The sequence below is a fragment of the Athene noctua genome, chromosome 13 (assembly GCF_965140245.1).
Source record: "Athene noctua chromosome 13, bAthNoc1.hap1.1, whole genome shotgun sequence".
Taxonomy (NCBI): domain Eukaryota; kingdom Metazoa; phylum Chordata; class Aves; order Strigiformes; family Strigidae; genus Athene; species Athene noctua.
Window position 1 is genome coordinate 1,870,820 of NC_134049.1, and position 17,604 is coordinate 1,888,423.

At 37.4% G+C, this 17,604-nt stretch overlaps 1 protein-coding gene across 4 annotated transcripts in view; it reads right to left on the minus strand.

Moving 5' to 3' along the window:
* The window catches only part of UNC13C (unc-13 homolog C), a 152,409-nt gene that overhangs the window by 71,947 nt on the left and 62,858 nt on the right, over window positions 1-17,604 (minus strand). For all 4 annotated transcript variants that reach the window (XR_012634452.1, XM_074916653.1, XM_074916652.1 and 1 more), the window contains 4 exons: window positions 14,721-14,862; window positions 6,944-7,113; window positions 4,834-4,949; window positions 3,228-3,391 (listed from right to left, as the gene is read on the minus strand). Coding sequence is in view for 3 of the 4 variants with exons in the window: in XM_074916653.1 (XP_074772754.1) it covers window positions 3,228-3,391; window positions 4,834-4,949; window positions 6,944-7,113; window positions 14,721-14,862 (592 nt within the window). In the remaining variant the exon portion in view is untranslated. The remainder of the gene's footprint in view (window positions 1-3,227; window positions 3,392-4,833; window positions 4,950-6,943; window positions 7,114-14,720; window positions 14,863-17,604) is intronic.

Sequence of the window (17,604 nt, forward strand, 5' to 3'; positions counted from 1 at the left end):
CCATTGCTAAGTCTCACATATTTTAGAGTAATACTGCACTGTTTAAGCTAGAATCACATGTCTAAACCCAGGCCTGCTTACGTCAACTTTCTTACTATGCAGTTTCCTGACCAACATACATTGCCTGTGATTCTTCCAATCTGTTGTCCAGCATGAATTGGCAAAGAAGGTTAATTAATACACTGTACTCAGTAAGCAAATGCCATCAATGAAAATCACTTTGACGGGTGATTTGTGTGCTTTTTGCAATGCACCCATATTAATTGAAGACTAGGAGAGCAACATGGCATAGCTAATGCCCATTAACCTGCTGGAATGAGAACTATGTCACTCATTTCAAAGCATTAGGTTCTACTTGTGGTGACTCTTGCCAGTAAGAAGTGAAGATCCTAATAGAGCTTTCTTTGCACTTGACTCTGCTCCACGGTAAATCCAGGATGCTGACGTTACGTGTCATTTTGGCGTCTAGTCTAACACTGTTTCAATACATGCTCTGCTTTTTGCCTTCTAAAGAGAAATAAATTATGTTGAAAGATGAATGAGAGAAAGAAAATTATTATCTTGGTGGTGGAGAAGTAGTTTAATATACGTATGTAAATAAACTTTCAGTACGATTCCTTCAAGACACGGAATTTACAGCTTAAATCACCATCCATCACTGCAGTCATCACAACAAAGGCCAGCTGGATCACTGAGCTGTTCTTCTGCTTTTGGTAATCTGTTTTCTGTCATAGCTGTTTTCTTTCCTTTTCTCTCACACATACGTGCTTTGACTTCTAGGAGTATATGCATATCATTTGAGTAGCTAACAGTGTCCATTTGGCTGCTATCCATCACAAAACAAAACAAAAAATCTCTTCTGACTCATCGAAAAATGGCTGTAATTGTCTTTCATTCCTTTTCCCAATATGGAACTCCATGAGGAGTGGATGAATATGATAATAGTAAGAAGAGTGAATTATGGAATCTATACAGTCAAAACTTTTCAAAGAGCTGCAGTTGCTGCCACACAAGCAGTCTTTTCGTTGTATTTTGGGTTGGGTCAATGGTTTATTTTCTACTCACATGAATTACACATGTGGTAACTGCAGAGATTTCCCTGCTTAGAAACTGAGCAGTTAGAATTTGTATCTTGAGAGTAAGTCGCCCCTTCTAAATGGGCATCCTTTAGGGAAGAACTGCCCACATTTAGTCTCATAAAAATGTGGATGCCTCTGTCTCCAACAACAGGTGCAGTCACACTTGAAGTCTTTCTCTTTACAAGTTTAATGAAAAAGGTCTCATGGACACAATTAGAGCAGGTAAAGAACCACCCATGCAATATCTTCTGGGTTGATCCACATTCAGTAAGGCTTTGGTGCTGCACAGGTAATCTCCTTCTGATCTAGAATCAAACACTGATTCACACATGACATGTTTTAAATCACCGACAATGCAGATTTTCTTGTTTATCTTTGCTGAGCTGCCACAACTTTGGTCGATGAGTACACTCAGTGTATTTGGAAAATAAAGGCTACTCTTTTGAAATATTATTTCTGTGCTCTAAAGGAATAAATATAAATAAATATTAATTTGAGCGCCAGAAACAAATCATCAGGGTTTACGAAGAGGATCACAGATGAGAGAGCCACCAGCACGAACCTGAAACAGTACAGTGGGGTTGTTTATTACCATGGCAGAGCAGGATGCCAAGTTGGCCTAGGGAGGGGTACTTCAGGGAGGCTTACTCCATCCAGCACGTACACCTGAAGGGTAGGGTACTGCCTACCATCAAGTGGCACTGAAACTTCATATAATAGGTAATTTTAAAAATGCATACAAATAAGAATTTTTAAAACTACGCTCAGACCAAAAGAGCATCTCATTAGCAACACCCCAAAGCTCACTTGAGCCTGATGCAGTGCAGAAGCAGCACGCAGGGGCCCTCTGGGGTCTGGATCTCGGGTTATTAAAGCATAGTCACTTCTGCATTTACAAATGCAAACATATTCATTTACGATATTATCATCAGACACGCAATAGAAATATTCTGCAACTAGATTCTTGAGCATAAAATGCTTATACAAGAGCAGGAACTCCTCTATCGTTGTAGAGAAATTTGGTAAAAATGGTGTACTAATTTAAATCAAGTCATAAAACTATAATACTATGCTAGTTAGTAAGTAACAATTTAATCAAGATGTAAAGACATACATGGCTAAAGAGAAGCCAAACATAAACCCCTGAATATTCACAAAACTCAATGCGTGAGTTCTTCCATATGCAGCATAGATATGCAATACCACAGGGGAACTGCCAAGCTTAATTCATTATTCTGTGCAATGTTGTTTAAGGTCCTTGAAGGAAGAGCATTAAACTATATATAATACAAACACATCTTCTCCCTTTCTACCAGATGTACAGTACAATAATTCACAATGGGCGACACAAAGCGAAACACAAGTTCATTACAAGAGCAGATGGTGTCATTATATCCTGCAGAAAAAAACTTCACAGTTATGTGCCTTTATACTTACTGTAAAATATTTTTAGTATGTACTGTAAAGAGATGGATGGAATGAGATACATGTTCTGATTAAAAATTCCATATTACCAGCTTTCTATAGGAAAAAACATCTGTATTTCTTCTGTCGAGTACTCATTTGGAGTCCTCTGCTTTTCTACAGCTGCAGTAGGAGCAGAATACAGTCCTTTACACTGGACAAACTAAGAATACATGCTGGACCTCTTGCGTCCCCAGGCCTCTAAGCTCAGTGGTGCTGTGTCCTAAAGCTATTGGGCAGCTACTTTAGTATGGACAATGTAGTAACAGGTTCTAATACCATCAAAGGTGGTTTGCATGAACTAGTTACATACACTGTAGAAGTTCACTGTAGGCATTGCTGGTGTTCTGGAAAGCAGTGCAGAGCTTGTGAAGCCCCGTTCTAGCATCCAAACCCCATCTGGAACAGCAGAAGCCTTTCTGGTCCTTGCCACAAATCAGTATCATAAGGATTAAGAAATGCATTAGTGGTAATATCTGTAACAGCTTATAAAATGCTTAGAATGTATCTTCATTCCATTGCAGATGAGAAGCACCTTAATGAGAATCCGATGGACAAAACTGGTAACAAGAATTTGAAATAAGGAGTGAAATGGAGAATGAAAGCACGAGGTCTTGGAACTCATCACTTCCCTCAAACACATACTCGACAGCAGAGTAGAAAACCAGACATGATAATACTTACGTCATTGCTTGATAAATATATTCAATTCCATAGCGCATTGCAAATTCATCTACAATTTCTTGTGCAGCATCATCAAAGTACACCTTCCAGGCTTCATCACCTCTCACTTCAGGGATTGTTACAACACCATTAGATTTAACTTCCGTCAAGTAATGGAATAGATTCTAAATGTAGGAAATGTTTCAAATAGGAATTTTTGGCTTTTAGGTGGCATTCTGACAGTGTATCCTACATAACAGTTATCAGTATGTTCATTGTTAGGTTGGGGTTGTTTGTTTAATTTTTCTGAAGGCTGGCACTAACTAATCATCATTTGGTAAACAAAGCCCCTCCAAAACTCTAAGCATGTTTTTTGTAACAGAACTCTGGTTGAGCAGGCTTGTGATTCAGCATTTTGATCTGTCTCCTTGATTTAAGATCACACCAGTTAGCTGGCACAGAGAGACTGCAACACAGAATCCTGCAGAAACTTTCTCTATCATAAACCCTTCATATATACCCAGTCTTGATGTTATCATGCTCACTCCAGAGTGCTTCAACTTTAGCTGGATCTGAGACCAATACATTTCAAATTCATTGTTTCAGAATTGTAAGTTACAGGAAACGTAGCAGAAATACTGCAGAAGCCTCTCAAGTAGTTAACGGCACGCAGCAAGGGTCAGCAACCTCAGGACCAAAGCTAGTATTTAATTTGATGTGAAATGTCATAGAATGCTCTCAGATTCCCGAGCTCCAGATGTATCCACAAACTGAGCAGCAGATTCGAGATCCTATTTTCACTGACCAAAAAACCCACCAAAACTGTGAAACAATTTTGATTTTGCTAATTAGCCCATAACTGTCTTGGGGATTATCTTAAAGCAAGAGAATTTTGCCATTCACAGGTCAAAATATTTGCAATATCAGGCCAGAATCTATGAGCACAAATGCCCTGAACATTCAGTTTTACAGATGGTGAACAATGTGATTTTGTGGATACATACTAGTGCTGAACTTTCAGCCATGTATTATAGATCAGCTTTTGGAAAGTTTTTGTATTTTTGGAACAGAACTTCAGTGTGGATCACTGAGGGAAGAAGAATCAAATACAGTCTTTCGAAAGACACTGGTTTATCAATGAGGATTATTTTTCAATGTTGACAAAAGCAATCTAGATGATAGGAGAACAAAATTCTATATTGTCTGTGCTGCTTCTGCTTTTTCTTCATGTTTCCAAAACAAGAATTAACGTAGCAGGAAAGAGGTCATTTACAGTGAGTAGCTGTGTTTCTGTAATACACAGAAAGGGTTGCATCTTCTTGATGTTAGCAAGCATGTACAGAGCATCAAAATAGTAAACCAAGATATGGTACAGGGAAAACTTAGCTGACTGTACCTCTTTTTCTAACTCCTACCATCAGGAATGACCCCTTGGTGTTACACTGTTCTGCCTTTGACTCTAAACCTGATACATCAGCAGCAATACAAAGTGGGAAATCAAAAATAAACTCGTCCTGAGGGGTAGCACAGTTATTTGTTTCAGTTCTAATGTTCTGTAGCCTTTTTTCCTTATCTGAGCAACAGCTGAATAGTAATTTCTGTATAGTCTGTAACTTCTCCAACGTACCTCATGGAGACAGGTGTACTGCACGTGGTAGGGAGCAACTTTCTCCTCTCCTTTGATTTCAACATTGATTTTCAATCTGATGGCACCAGAGACAGCTGATTTGTCTGTTCGCTTTTCTGAGGAGCAGAAAAATAATATATTAGTAACTACCAAGAATACATATATGTCATGTGAAAAGTTTTCATAAATCATTCTAGCCCAACAAGAATGCTTCTTAAAGCCAGAAAGTCCTGTTTAGAACAAGAGAATTTTTTTTTTAATACCTCACATATGGTTCAGGCCATGAAGCAGAATATAAATGTATGAAGCAAAGAAACTTTATTAATTTATCTGCCAAATTCAAATCAGGCTGCACATCGCTTTATTTAGCAATTTTCCCTTTTCAAGAGAAATTATTTTCATTTTCTATCTGGTACTAATTATTATTATTATTATAAGTATTGGTATTTTCCTTTGACTATGAGGACTTTAGTACCAACATGAATGACCACTTCCAAGAGAAACTCAAAATGTTCTTAGCAAACCTCAATCACAGAGATAAGCTGAATCTTACAAAAGAAATTTGTTTACTCCAGCTGTACTAGTCCGTTTAGTTGCTGTTACTCATGGTCAAGGTTAACTGATCATCTTCGACTCAAATTTTCACTTTTCCACTCCTATCTAACAGTATAACTGAATCAATAGGTATTACAATTCTAATGATTCTTTCACAAAGTGCTGTGCTGAGAGTGATGATGACCAGCACAGTTAATAAGAACTGGTATTCCACAAATCCAATTGTTTTGAGTATTTCACTCCTCTTTGTAGGATGCGACATACTGCAGTTGTGTCAGTGTGTGTATGTATCAGAATAAAATAAGCTATTCTTTTTGGAAAACGAGAATTATCATGAGCCATTTAGCAATATTTCTTCCTAGATGTTGATTGAAAGGTTTTCAATCTAGGTTCTTCTTTTTGCAGAGCACATAGATTTTCAATGTTATTATTAACCTGCTTCCAATCAAATCAGTTCAGGAAGATTTGTTTTAAAAATCCATTTCATAACAACTTATATTAGTACTTATATCAGTTTAAGTCACTGAAATTTTTGAAGGAATAAAATTTGGAATTCATGATGACCCTTTTATTTTACCTCTAAAAACCCCTCATTATAAATAGGAAATAAGGCAAGGTTTTCTTTCCATTGTCAAAAAGAAATCAAACAGTTCCCTGACACATCCATATATGTCACTGGACAAGGAAACACTAGACAAGGAAACAAGACCTGTTGATTAGGAAACAAAAGCTTTACAACTACAGAAAACTATGTCACATAATTCACTTGAAGTTTTCAAAGAGGAAACAACCTACATAAAAATGTTACTATCACATTTTTATTATCAGATATAGGAGCTTAGCTTTTAAAGGGCTACGCCAGAACATTTCGTGCACACAAAGAGATTTTTAGAATTAAAGAACAGTTGATGCTTAGATTTAGATAAAGGAAATAGATTCTGAGACACACTTTCATTGATTTATTTCTGGTTTAAGGAATGATACTTCTTAAGTCCTGTCCAGACAAGAAAGTGCAGTCATTAAGGACAACAGAGCATCTGGGGCTTCAGCAGGCTGTCTTCAGTTTATAACTCTGTATGGAAACACATTTGACATGTACAGGACAGAAAACTCAAGCAAACAAGTTTCATCCAAACCAAAAATTTTTAAGCCCAGAACGGTACATAAATAAATTTTTTAAAATATGTGATAAAATGAATGTGGACAACAAAAAAAAATATTTACCAGATTTTTCTATGTATCTTTGTGGATGTATTTCCAACAGAATGCTACTGTGACTGGACTAGTCTGAAATGTTGGCTTTCCTTACATATTTTCAATTTTGCATTAAAATTAAATATTTTTCTTTGATATTGTTGAGATTGGTCTGCTCTCTATAATTGTCATAACTCTGGAACAAACCCAAGAACCCATTTTTTATTTTCAAATCAACCTGTAATATTTTAGATTTTAAAAGTTGTATGTTGGTACCAAAGCTATATACTTTGAAGTCCCAAATCTACGGATGCTGAGATTCTATCTAGATTTGTTATAAAAAATTCAGTAAGAATCATACCTAAATTATACCATACATCCATTTCTCCACTCAGTGTTCTTACTTCAATGATTGTTTGCCCGAGGAAGTCATCTGATTCCTTTTTGAAATGTTGTTTTACTCTAGATTTGATGTCATCATCTTCATCCCATACTCTCACTTTTATTCTATCTGTAGAGTTATGGCATTCGCTGCAAAAATAATAATAAAATACAAAATGTGAGTGATACAGAATACATGCATTTGTACTGCTGTCTAGTTCCCTGTCCTCGGTGTCTGTGCACTTGCTTAACTGCATAAAGGGACAGAATGCAAACAACCTGCAACATTCAGTGGAATAAAAGGCCATTCCACATTGCTGGCGACAAAACTACAGTTACTATTATATGAGAGAAATTAAAGAGATTAACTTGACTGAATTATTTATTTTTATATATATATATATATATATATATATATATATATATATGATTTAGGAATGTCATAAACTCCTCATTAAAATGATTAAGTAATTTACAATGTGTCCTCGATGCTGCTATTAAGAAATATCTTTGGAAAGATACAGTTAGATCAGGTTTATTAGGAATGCTGTGTAGTACATACAGTAGACCACAAAAGTAGTAGCCTAGAATGTTTTAACATAAAAAGTGAGAAAACTTTAAAGAATATTTCCAGTACATCACAGGAAGTTTTGGAAAAAACCCCAACAAATATGCACAAACATCACAGCGAGACAAGACAGGCAATCAGAAATACTGAGTAGCTTCTTTCTTTTAAAAGATAGATTACTTTTCTCCAAGCCCTCCATTCCTGGTAAGGAGAAGGAGTAGGGATTAGACTGCCATATACTAAATAATTCCTTGCAAATTTAAGTGGCTTACTAACCCCTCATGAGTGGAGTGGATTTGAGAAACTACTGGATGTATGAGAGAGGGAGGTGCTTCACTTGCAATCTGCAGAGTTCCCAGGGGATAAAAACTGTCACTCCAGGCTCCATCCTGCATCTATTTGCACAGAAATGGAAAAGGAACTCCACTGCTGCTTCTTCCTACAAGCCCCAGTGAGGGCTGTTTATTGTCCGTCAGTGTTGGGTTTTGATGACTTCACTGAACATCCTACCACTGACTGCACAAGTCTGTGGGAATCAAAAATTTTCGGATGATATTTACTGGCACCAGTTACAAGCCATGTCATACTCATGTATCCATACTAAACAGGGGGGTTTTATAAGTATTCAGTAATTCAACAAAAATATTTTAAATATTATGACTCTTTGGTTACCTTTAGAAATAAAGTGTAGCAGCAAATTTTCATCTTCAGCAAGGTCTTTGCTTGACACCAGATGAAGAGTTCTTACTTGAATCCTACCCCAAGCACTCCCACTGCTCAGTGATCTATCTCTGTCTCCAGCACTAAAACAGTAATACTATAACTTATCTCCCAACTGGCACCCCTCAGGGGGGTTCTAAGAATTAATTAGTGATGGTAATGGGCTTTGGAAGCATAAAGTGCTTTAAATGGTATTATTACTGTCAAGGCCAATCAGTCACTAGAAATGGGACGCACAGCTTGTGCTCTGCCTCCCTGCAAAATCAGTCAGTATCACAGAAAATCCTCCTGCCTGCCCATGTTCGATGTTTTAACACTGTGGATATCGCTGGTAATTAAAAACCACATTGTTCTATGATTAACAGAACTAATGAAGCCCAGTTTCCTTGTGTCTTATGGCTGGCTTCCTTGACACCTAACAAAGTGCAGTCACCTATTGAATCTGCTCCTGTAATTGGGATTTTCATGACTCCCTGGTGTCTGCTATGGGGTGAGTTCATACTGAGGATGCTGTTAGATCTCACCTCTGTCTGACCACGCATTTTCATAGAACATGATAGATGTAGTGTTAGGCAATCTGTGCAATTTCTCTGACTAATCACAAAATCCAAAAGCTATTGGCAAGGTCATATAAAATATAGAAAGACACAGATGGATCAAATAAACATCTTTGCCTTAAGAAACTAGGCTAAATGCAGAAACCATGTAATTTTCCTAAAATATATCCCTGAATTATCACTTAACATTGCTAGAGCCCTGAACTGCATTTAGCTGTGACCCAACGGAAGCAGTCAACAGGGGATTTCGACAGTGGAACAGGGAGATCTGTACTGGGGAGGTATTTCTGTGACTCTCGTCACCGTATCTGTGCTATTACCTGAAATCTTGTTCCTGCTTTGCTTCTCGGGGAGGTGCTGCATATAAAAAGTCATTAAATGGTACTTCAGTAAAATAACATATTTTTATTCTCCTGAGACAACACCAATTTCCCTCTGATGTACACTTAGCTGATCAAGGAGTATTTATCAGGTGGTCAGGACGTCTGCACTTTTCCTTGAAAACCTCATTTGTCTCTCCCACATCTTCTCCTTTAATCTCGGGTTAGTGAACCACAGCAAGACCTATCACAAGCCCCGGGTTTACTCACATGATCATCTTTGTGTCTGAACATTTAGCACTGAGTCAGCTCTGATTCGTGTTTGTAATGTTCCTGCGCAAGACCTCAAAACAAAAATGGAAGGGTGGGTGAACATGTGTTTGTACGGGCCTGCCCTGTGGCAGTGAGGCTCCAGGAAGATTTACTATTAAGGTTACAGAGCTGTCTCTGCATGGTTCTATTTACGTGCCCAGCCTCTCAGAAACAGCACGACAGAAAATGAGATGCTCATTTCGCTTTAGTCACCGGTAACATCTGCGCAGCAGCTCTGTAGTTTTGCAAAAAACATTGGGTGGGATTCCTATTTCTGCTTACACTGTCCAGAAAGTCAGCTCAAGGACTTCAAGGCACAGAAAACATCTGCTATTTCCAGAGTTCCTCATCTAGGCACTCCACTTTATATACTCAGCAAAAGTACTCGTTAAGGTGCGACATGGGAAGGCAAGATGTGAATTGTTCTTCAGCACACAGACAATGAAGATACTGATGCTTCTGAAAGCTGGAAAAACTGCAGTATATTCAGAGATGCTAGATAGAAGGGATAGTTTTAATAATTTATCCACAATCTGGTGATGCTACATTACTTCTGCATTTACAGAATGATGCACAGACATGAAATAATCCTGACAGCATTCCTGCTTATTCTAGTGGCTATAGTAAAAAAAAAAAAAAAGCAATAATAAACTATCTTTACTGTAGTAGATAAGAGATCAGCACCCAGTGTTAAAATAACAACTAATTGATCCATGCTACTTTCAGTAAAGAAATAAATGCAAATGAATGAAGAAGCTGGTAAAGAATGTAGGAGACTGATTCCCCACTCTGTCAAAATCCATCACAAGAACATTCTTTCCATGTAGCCTTCAGTAGTCTCCAGCAAAAACTCTTATGTCCACTGACAAATTTGTACACCCTGAATAGACAGTCTAGGTGGAGAGATTTTTTTCTCCTCCCTATTCTAAAGAACTGTCAGTTCTAAAAGAAAATAATTTTCCCAATAGAATACACAATTTTAGTGAAATTCTGTAAGCAATCAGCAAATTCAGCTATGTCTGAGATGCAGAAAATGAACTTGACTGACAAGCCTTTGCCTGATTACTTCCAGTTTTACACATTTTACAGATGACTTTTCTTTTTTCTAAATCAACTTTAATCAATCATATTACAAACGAATAGTCTAAAAAACCAAACATAGACAGCTTTTTATCAGAGCTCCAAAGAAGTGGAGAAAAATCTTTCCTGTCATAATATGATAGACAATCTGTTTAGAACTGGTCTTGTAGTCCCTGAGCAGTCAGCAAACTCGTTCAAGAGTAGACAGGTAGTGGTAAACAGCTCTGAAGAACTTGTATGCTAATAGGAAACTTTTCAATGCCACAGAAAATGACCAAGATCTTTTTAAAAAATCTCCGCAAAAATGACAGAACAAAGAAATGTAAAAAGGGGAAGCATTATATTATTCTTACTCCAATCTTACAGCTGGGATAATGATTCACAGACGGATTAAATCACTCCACAAGTATCTTCCTTACTTCTCTCTCACACTGCCTCTCTCACCTCCTTCTCAAAATGTATTTAGCCTTTTGTTTCTCCTGAAGCAACAGCATGCATTTGTATTCCCAACAGTAGTTATAACAAAAAGCAAAGAGGGATATAAATTTCTTCAATAAACACACTCTGCTCTCCAATGAGGATTTCCAAGATGTAAATAATATTCACCTACATAACTTTCCAGAAATGTCAAATCCAGAGTCATGCAGAGCTATTTATGGTGGCCTAGTGACAGCCAAAATAGAAAGAATAAGTCATGTAAAATAATCATCCAGTGACATGAAAGACTTGTGTATCACACAAGTGTATCTGAGGTGCTAATGAGCAGGCAAAGCAAACAGGACACCCGCAAGGCCGTTTGCAGACCCCTGCTTGCTGGACAGCACTGACAGAAGCAGCACATTTCCGTATCTCAGCAATCAACCGCTGAAAATAGTCAAGAAATAATGAGAGTGAAGAGTTTTATTATAGTACAGAGATCTAAAAGTTTGTACAAAGCTGAAAACTAGACAGCCAAAATATCTCGTCCTTGTAACTAAGACATAAAAATGCAGTCCCTGTTCCCACGTCAGATGCCACACTCAACCAGAAGAGAGAAGGTGACAGATAGCTGCAAGCCTCTTCCTGGCATTGAAAAAACTCTCCTATCACTGATGTTTTATTGAAAAAATAAAAACTGCTCCATTACCTCCTTTTTAATAACGCCAACAAAAAGGATCAACGCCCTTACCACCTCTGTTACAGTCATTACAGGAGCATCTGCTGGCCTGTACACTCCTCTCTCGTGTACAAACCCCCACACATTTCAAGGAGAGACGTCTTCTTCCTCTGACAGCCTTGGGTTTTGCTGAGATGCAACCGCAGGCAAGCTCTGCTTTAGTTATGGTTTATGGGTTCCCATATTAAATTCTGTGCTGGTTTCCCATGGTCATTTAGCAGAGGGTTACACTATGTTCTGTTAGAAACATTCGGTCTCTGCTCACCATACAACTACATCAGGGTTATGTGTGCCTCTGCGGGCCAGAACACTGCCCTCGCAATCCGCTACGACAGAGCCCGTGCACCGTGGAGAGCCAATGTGCCTTCCAAGTCCTTGTTTTGGAACAGATAGAGATACTTAAATGAATATTTTGGCATTATGAGTAAATACTATTTTATTTCTGCAATTTATCATTTAGGAGTAATAATGATGATTAATATTTGATTTTAAATAGAACTATGAAATATCACTAGTGGAGACTAATTTAAATGAAACTTCCTGTGTCGATGGAATAGTTATATTGATCTACTTTAGATTTAATCTTGTGGTTAAACATTTATAGTTTGTTTAATGCACTTTAGAAATGTTCATAGACTTTCAGTTGAAATCCAATACATTAAATAAGTCAGGGAGATAACTTGATTTTATAAAGTACAAGTGGTATACAAAAAGATTGAAAGTACAAGTGCTATAAAAATGTCTGAAAATGTATTCAGTTTAAAGCAGTTACTCAGGAGATTTATGCTATAGTAAGGTTTGGGTTTTTTTTAATTAAAGGTATTGCTAGAGTAGCAGATGATAGTAATACTTAGTGCTAGGTGAAAAAAATATATAATATTTTCAACTTTCCAAGGATTTAACGGTAGCCCTCATATCATTGAGAAACACATTTAAAACTTTGTACCAAATTTGCTGAATTGCTCATCCAACTTTTGACGCTATCCAACTCACACAATTAAATGCAGGAAAGCAATTAATCTCCTACCTTTGGTTACTTACAGTCATTCAGTGAGGTACGACACCTCAGCTGTTACTGGAGTAGCACAAAGAACTTGAAAAGAAAACATGACCTGTATAGGGGAAGCCTGCAAAAAGTTTGAGTGTGTGTTTTCTCTGAATCAACTATTCATTTCTAGTACTGGTCTATGAATCTGTGAAAGGGATGGGCATATGCTGTTTACTACATCTGGGTTACCTAGTGCCTTTTCCAGACAGAGAGAAGCAGCATCTTGGGTCATCCCTTTTTCAAACTCCCCAGTGAAACGTAACCTTCCCAACAGGAAGGTAGCAGATCCTCGTCAAAATGCAGGGAAGAGAAGATAGCTGTTGTGTTACATAAGAATGTAACTTCTCGTGTTATGACACTGCATCTTCTTGAAGAAAACAGCTCTATTTCAAATTTCTGAGCCCTAACAGAAATTCTTACCATGGTTTATTAAGATAGGACTAATGATACCTGATTGTCTTCATTAGAGGAGGAAAGGAATGTAAGAAGAAACTCAACAGGGTTACAGCTGCAGACAACTCTTTCCCATGGCGGTGAGCGGTTATTTTGAAATGATCTGTTGCACACAGCTACTAACTAGAGATCTGAAACTTGACCAAGCAGCCTGAAGGATCCTGAACTGTTCTGCTCTTGCTTAATAAATTCAGAGTTGCTTTAAAAAATGACAGACCGTTTTTATCATCACTCACTGATACAGGATTTCACCAAGTTGTGTCAAATCACCATCCAGTTTTCAGTAGCACTATCAGGCACAAACATATTAGACTTGTATAATGTGGTACCAAAAGTTGAGACTATTATGCATCAACAGTTTGCATATATTCTCATTAAAAATGCAAACAAGAGTTTTATTTAACAAACACTGAAATGGTTATTATTATATATTATATTATTAATTTCTTCTTTTAATAATTTACTATACTAGTGTTTTTACACAGCTTCCACAGAATACCTACTAATTTCATATGATAATACTGTGGTAGGTGCTTTCAGGGTAGACTGGAACAGTTTAAAATATCTGCCTAAATAAACAGTTCCCTTCCACTTAAAATTTTCCAAAGAAAATCTAGGGTTTATATTAGCCTTTCACAATCCTTAATTGACTTTAACAATAGTGGTTAAATGCGCTGCACATACTGCAGCACATGGTAATCAAGCTGAGAAAAGAATCAATACTGAAATACTTTTGCTACGTGTAGAGGAATAATATGAACAAATTGATATTGTTATCAGGTTGGTCACATTCTCAGTCAGGAATGTGTCATACCCCAAGGCAGTATTTCTGGAAAGGAACAGTATAGTACGTGTGAACTGGAATTTTCTGTACCAAAAAGTGTCTTTCTGGAAGAACTCCTAGGAACATTGCCAGAACTAGAACTGACATGAAATCACATTCAAGCCCTAGTGAACGTATTACAGACGGAAACATCTGCCCTGCAGTCAGGGCTGAACTTGCTGTGACATGCTGACACCAAACTACGCCACATTCAGTTCAGAGGCTGTGGCCACAGGAAGGAGACTGGAGTACTGAACCACACTCTCCACATCAGACTTCTGGACAACACTCCGTCTTGGAAAGCACAGACATTACAAACAGCCCAGCCCAGAGCCTGAAGCATTTCAGTTACTATCAAATTCCACAGTTTCACCTTGGAGAATCATAATTGAATAAAAATGCATTTAACTTGCATGGTCATTATCTGAGTCATCGGAAGGCATTCCTAATGCCAACATTAAGTTCCCTAAAAAATCAGAATAAACAGAGACCACCAACACATCCCCCAAAAGACATAATTATGAGCTGTAGGACTACTGAATGGAGAGAGCATTGATATTTTTGTGACTTTATCATACAGAACTTGCTAATTTATTAACATTATGAATATGCATAGTATAGACAACAAATATATTCAAGGAATTATTTCACTTGGTAGCATTATATTACCTAAACATAAATTTAAAAAAAGCAATAAACAACAGTATCTCCTATACTTACAAATAGAATTTTTCATCCCATACTGGATTCAAGTTTCCAAAAATAGTCTTTGTTCTCCGCTTGGTTTTGCCAACTTGCACAGTAACATACGGGTCACTTGAGCCAGTTTTGTCCTTAGCCTGTAAACCCTGAGCACAAAGAACTGCAACAAAAGGAGAGAAATGTGCTTCAGCCCTCGTAGCCTTCACCGCCAAGAAATAAAAGAGAGTGACAAGAGGAAACAAGGCCCTCAACCCGAGGGATCCTGAAAGCTTTCTGGATGAATTTTCCCAGCATCTGTTACTCTGGAGATAGACAAGGCTTGTCTAACTACCCTTACGGACTGTATAAAGGTTACAAATATGATTTAATAGATAAAATAAAGGTAAAGATTCACTACAGACCACAAAGCAAATACTTTTCTTGCCATGCATAATTCAGATACTCTTCTCAAACTTCAGTTTAATCAGCATGGCAAGTTGTATAATATTATATAACTTGGCTTGAGTTTAATAATTCCCTAAGATTTCCATTTTCACCCCAGTAAATAAATATTTCCAAAATTTCTCCAAAGATCCAGACTAAAATTTCCAAAATAAAACCTCCAGTTTTCAAAAATCTGCACTGTGGATTATGAAATTAAACATGAGGGGTATGGTTATGGTTTTATCACTTGTTTTCCTCACGAGAGATGAGCCATGAGGATTTTCCTAATACTTCCTATTCTATCGCAGAGTGACAGTTCAGATCAATTATCGTTAACTGTTAATGTATTTGTCAGCCTTTCTGACAGTTAATGTGGGTGTATAGCTAATGTATATGCATTTTGTTGCATATATAAATACACACAATTGGATTTTCCATCATAATTCATAAAACTGGAAACCTCAGGAGAAAGCAGAGCTGTCAAAGAGCAGCCTACCAAACCCGGAGAGCTCCAGCTAAAACACTTGCCATGACTCTGAGCATCACCAGAGCTTGGTTTTATTATTTTGTACATATTATTTAAACCATCTCCGTGGTAATATTTAGTTAACATTGTCTAATGTCAATCATTTTGGATAATGAAGCTCCCTCAGTGCGCTCACAAAACATGATTACATAAAAATGTCACCTTCTGACTCAGCAGATCAGCTCCCGGTGTGAGTTCAGTCATATCTGCTGACTTCAGTGAAAAAAGTAAGTTTCTGTTTTTTTCTTCTTCTACAGATCTCATTCCTGAAAAGACTCTTAGGAACAAACTAAAACATATTTTATCTTCCCCATTCACTGTACATCGAAAGGGAAATTTTTCGAAGGCAAGCAAGTATCCCTCTCCTATTTATACAGGAGAATTAAGTGCCAGTTTAGAAACATCTTCTGGAATTGTTAACTGTTATGCTGGCCTGAATACAAGGCAAACTTGAGTATCCTTTGGACGTGGAACTAGAAGTAAGAATATGAATTAAATATTTTCCCTGACATAGCTCTTCATGTCCCCAGTGCTTGGTGACAGTCCCAAAATTCAACACCTATTCTTCTGAGTTTCATGCACTATCCCACAACCTTCAGACTGGCCTCTCTTTTTCCTAATCCATCTGACTGACTATCTCAGAATTTCCTTAGATTTCTTCCGGCACAAATCTGCCGTTCTTCAGCTTCATGTACAGCTGAAGTACTGCCCCAGTTCTATGATTCCATGAGGCCGGACTCCTCTCAAAGGCACTCAGTGAAATAAAAACCTGTAGCAGCTGCAACCTGCAGCAAGAGAAATCCCAGCTGGGTATAAGGAAAACATGTGAGTGGTTAATAACTGAAACAGATTATCCAGTAAGCAGGACAGGTTTTCCAGAGACAATAGGGAATCTCCATCCTGAAGAGTTTCAAATCTACTCCGGACAAAGCTCTGAGCAAGATAATCTAACTTAGAATATACTTCAGAAATCCCTTCCAACATCACTTCTTAAATTATTCTATGATTCATTTAGTAGGTCATGATTCTGCAGAACACAAGTCAGTATGAGTTTTATTTCTAAAGGAGAAGAACCAAGCCATTCAGCAGTATGAGTTTTGTATCAACACTAATGAAGCGACGTTCACCCAGCAGAGTCTGAAAACATTTCCACATTTACTGAGTAACTTGATAAAATAATGCCATCTATCTGCTCAGGGTACCCCGTTCACTTGTTTCATAAAGAAAAGAGTACTAACGGACACTTTATTATCTTTTGAACAGTGTGTATGTGTTTGATCTTACAGAGGATATATAGAAAATATCGAGTAAAAGACATGAGGAAAATTCCTGTATGTACAGGCGGGAAACACCAGGCACCCAGAACTGACTTAAACATACCTTCTGTGCACGTTACTGCTAAGTAGTGAGAGAAATGCGGGTGTCACTTAAGTATACACTATTGTTTATTTTTAAAATATAGCTTTTGCTCCACTCGTTTTTAGCAAAACTGACTAGTAAAAGCTAAAAATAAATTCCTAAAGTTTATCTCTTTGTCTCCCATAACAGGAATAATGCAAATCCTGGATAACGAGAAATTATTTAATTTACTTTAAATATCAGAAGTGGGCTTATTATTTCTCATGACATTAAAATGAAATCAAGGTTAATTTAGATGTGAAATCTAAGCAGAGCTCTTTAATGGTTCATATAGCTGCCTTGCAGTTCTTCAGGTCTTTTAGTTTAATCTCTATTTATCTCTAATCCATATCCCATAAAGTTAAGTTGACTTGTGTAGTCATCTGAACTTTTATAAAGATTTTTCTGTGCTGAGGTTTTCAAAATCTGAAATGTCAAAATCAGAGGATCTGGAAATCTTTATGAGCAACCAGGCTAATGCAGTTGGAAGCAATCTTGAGTGTGTTCTGGGTGCAGAGGTTTCCCTGACGCATCGTCACCAGACCGGAACACACC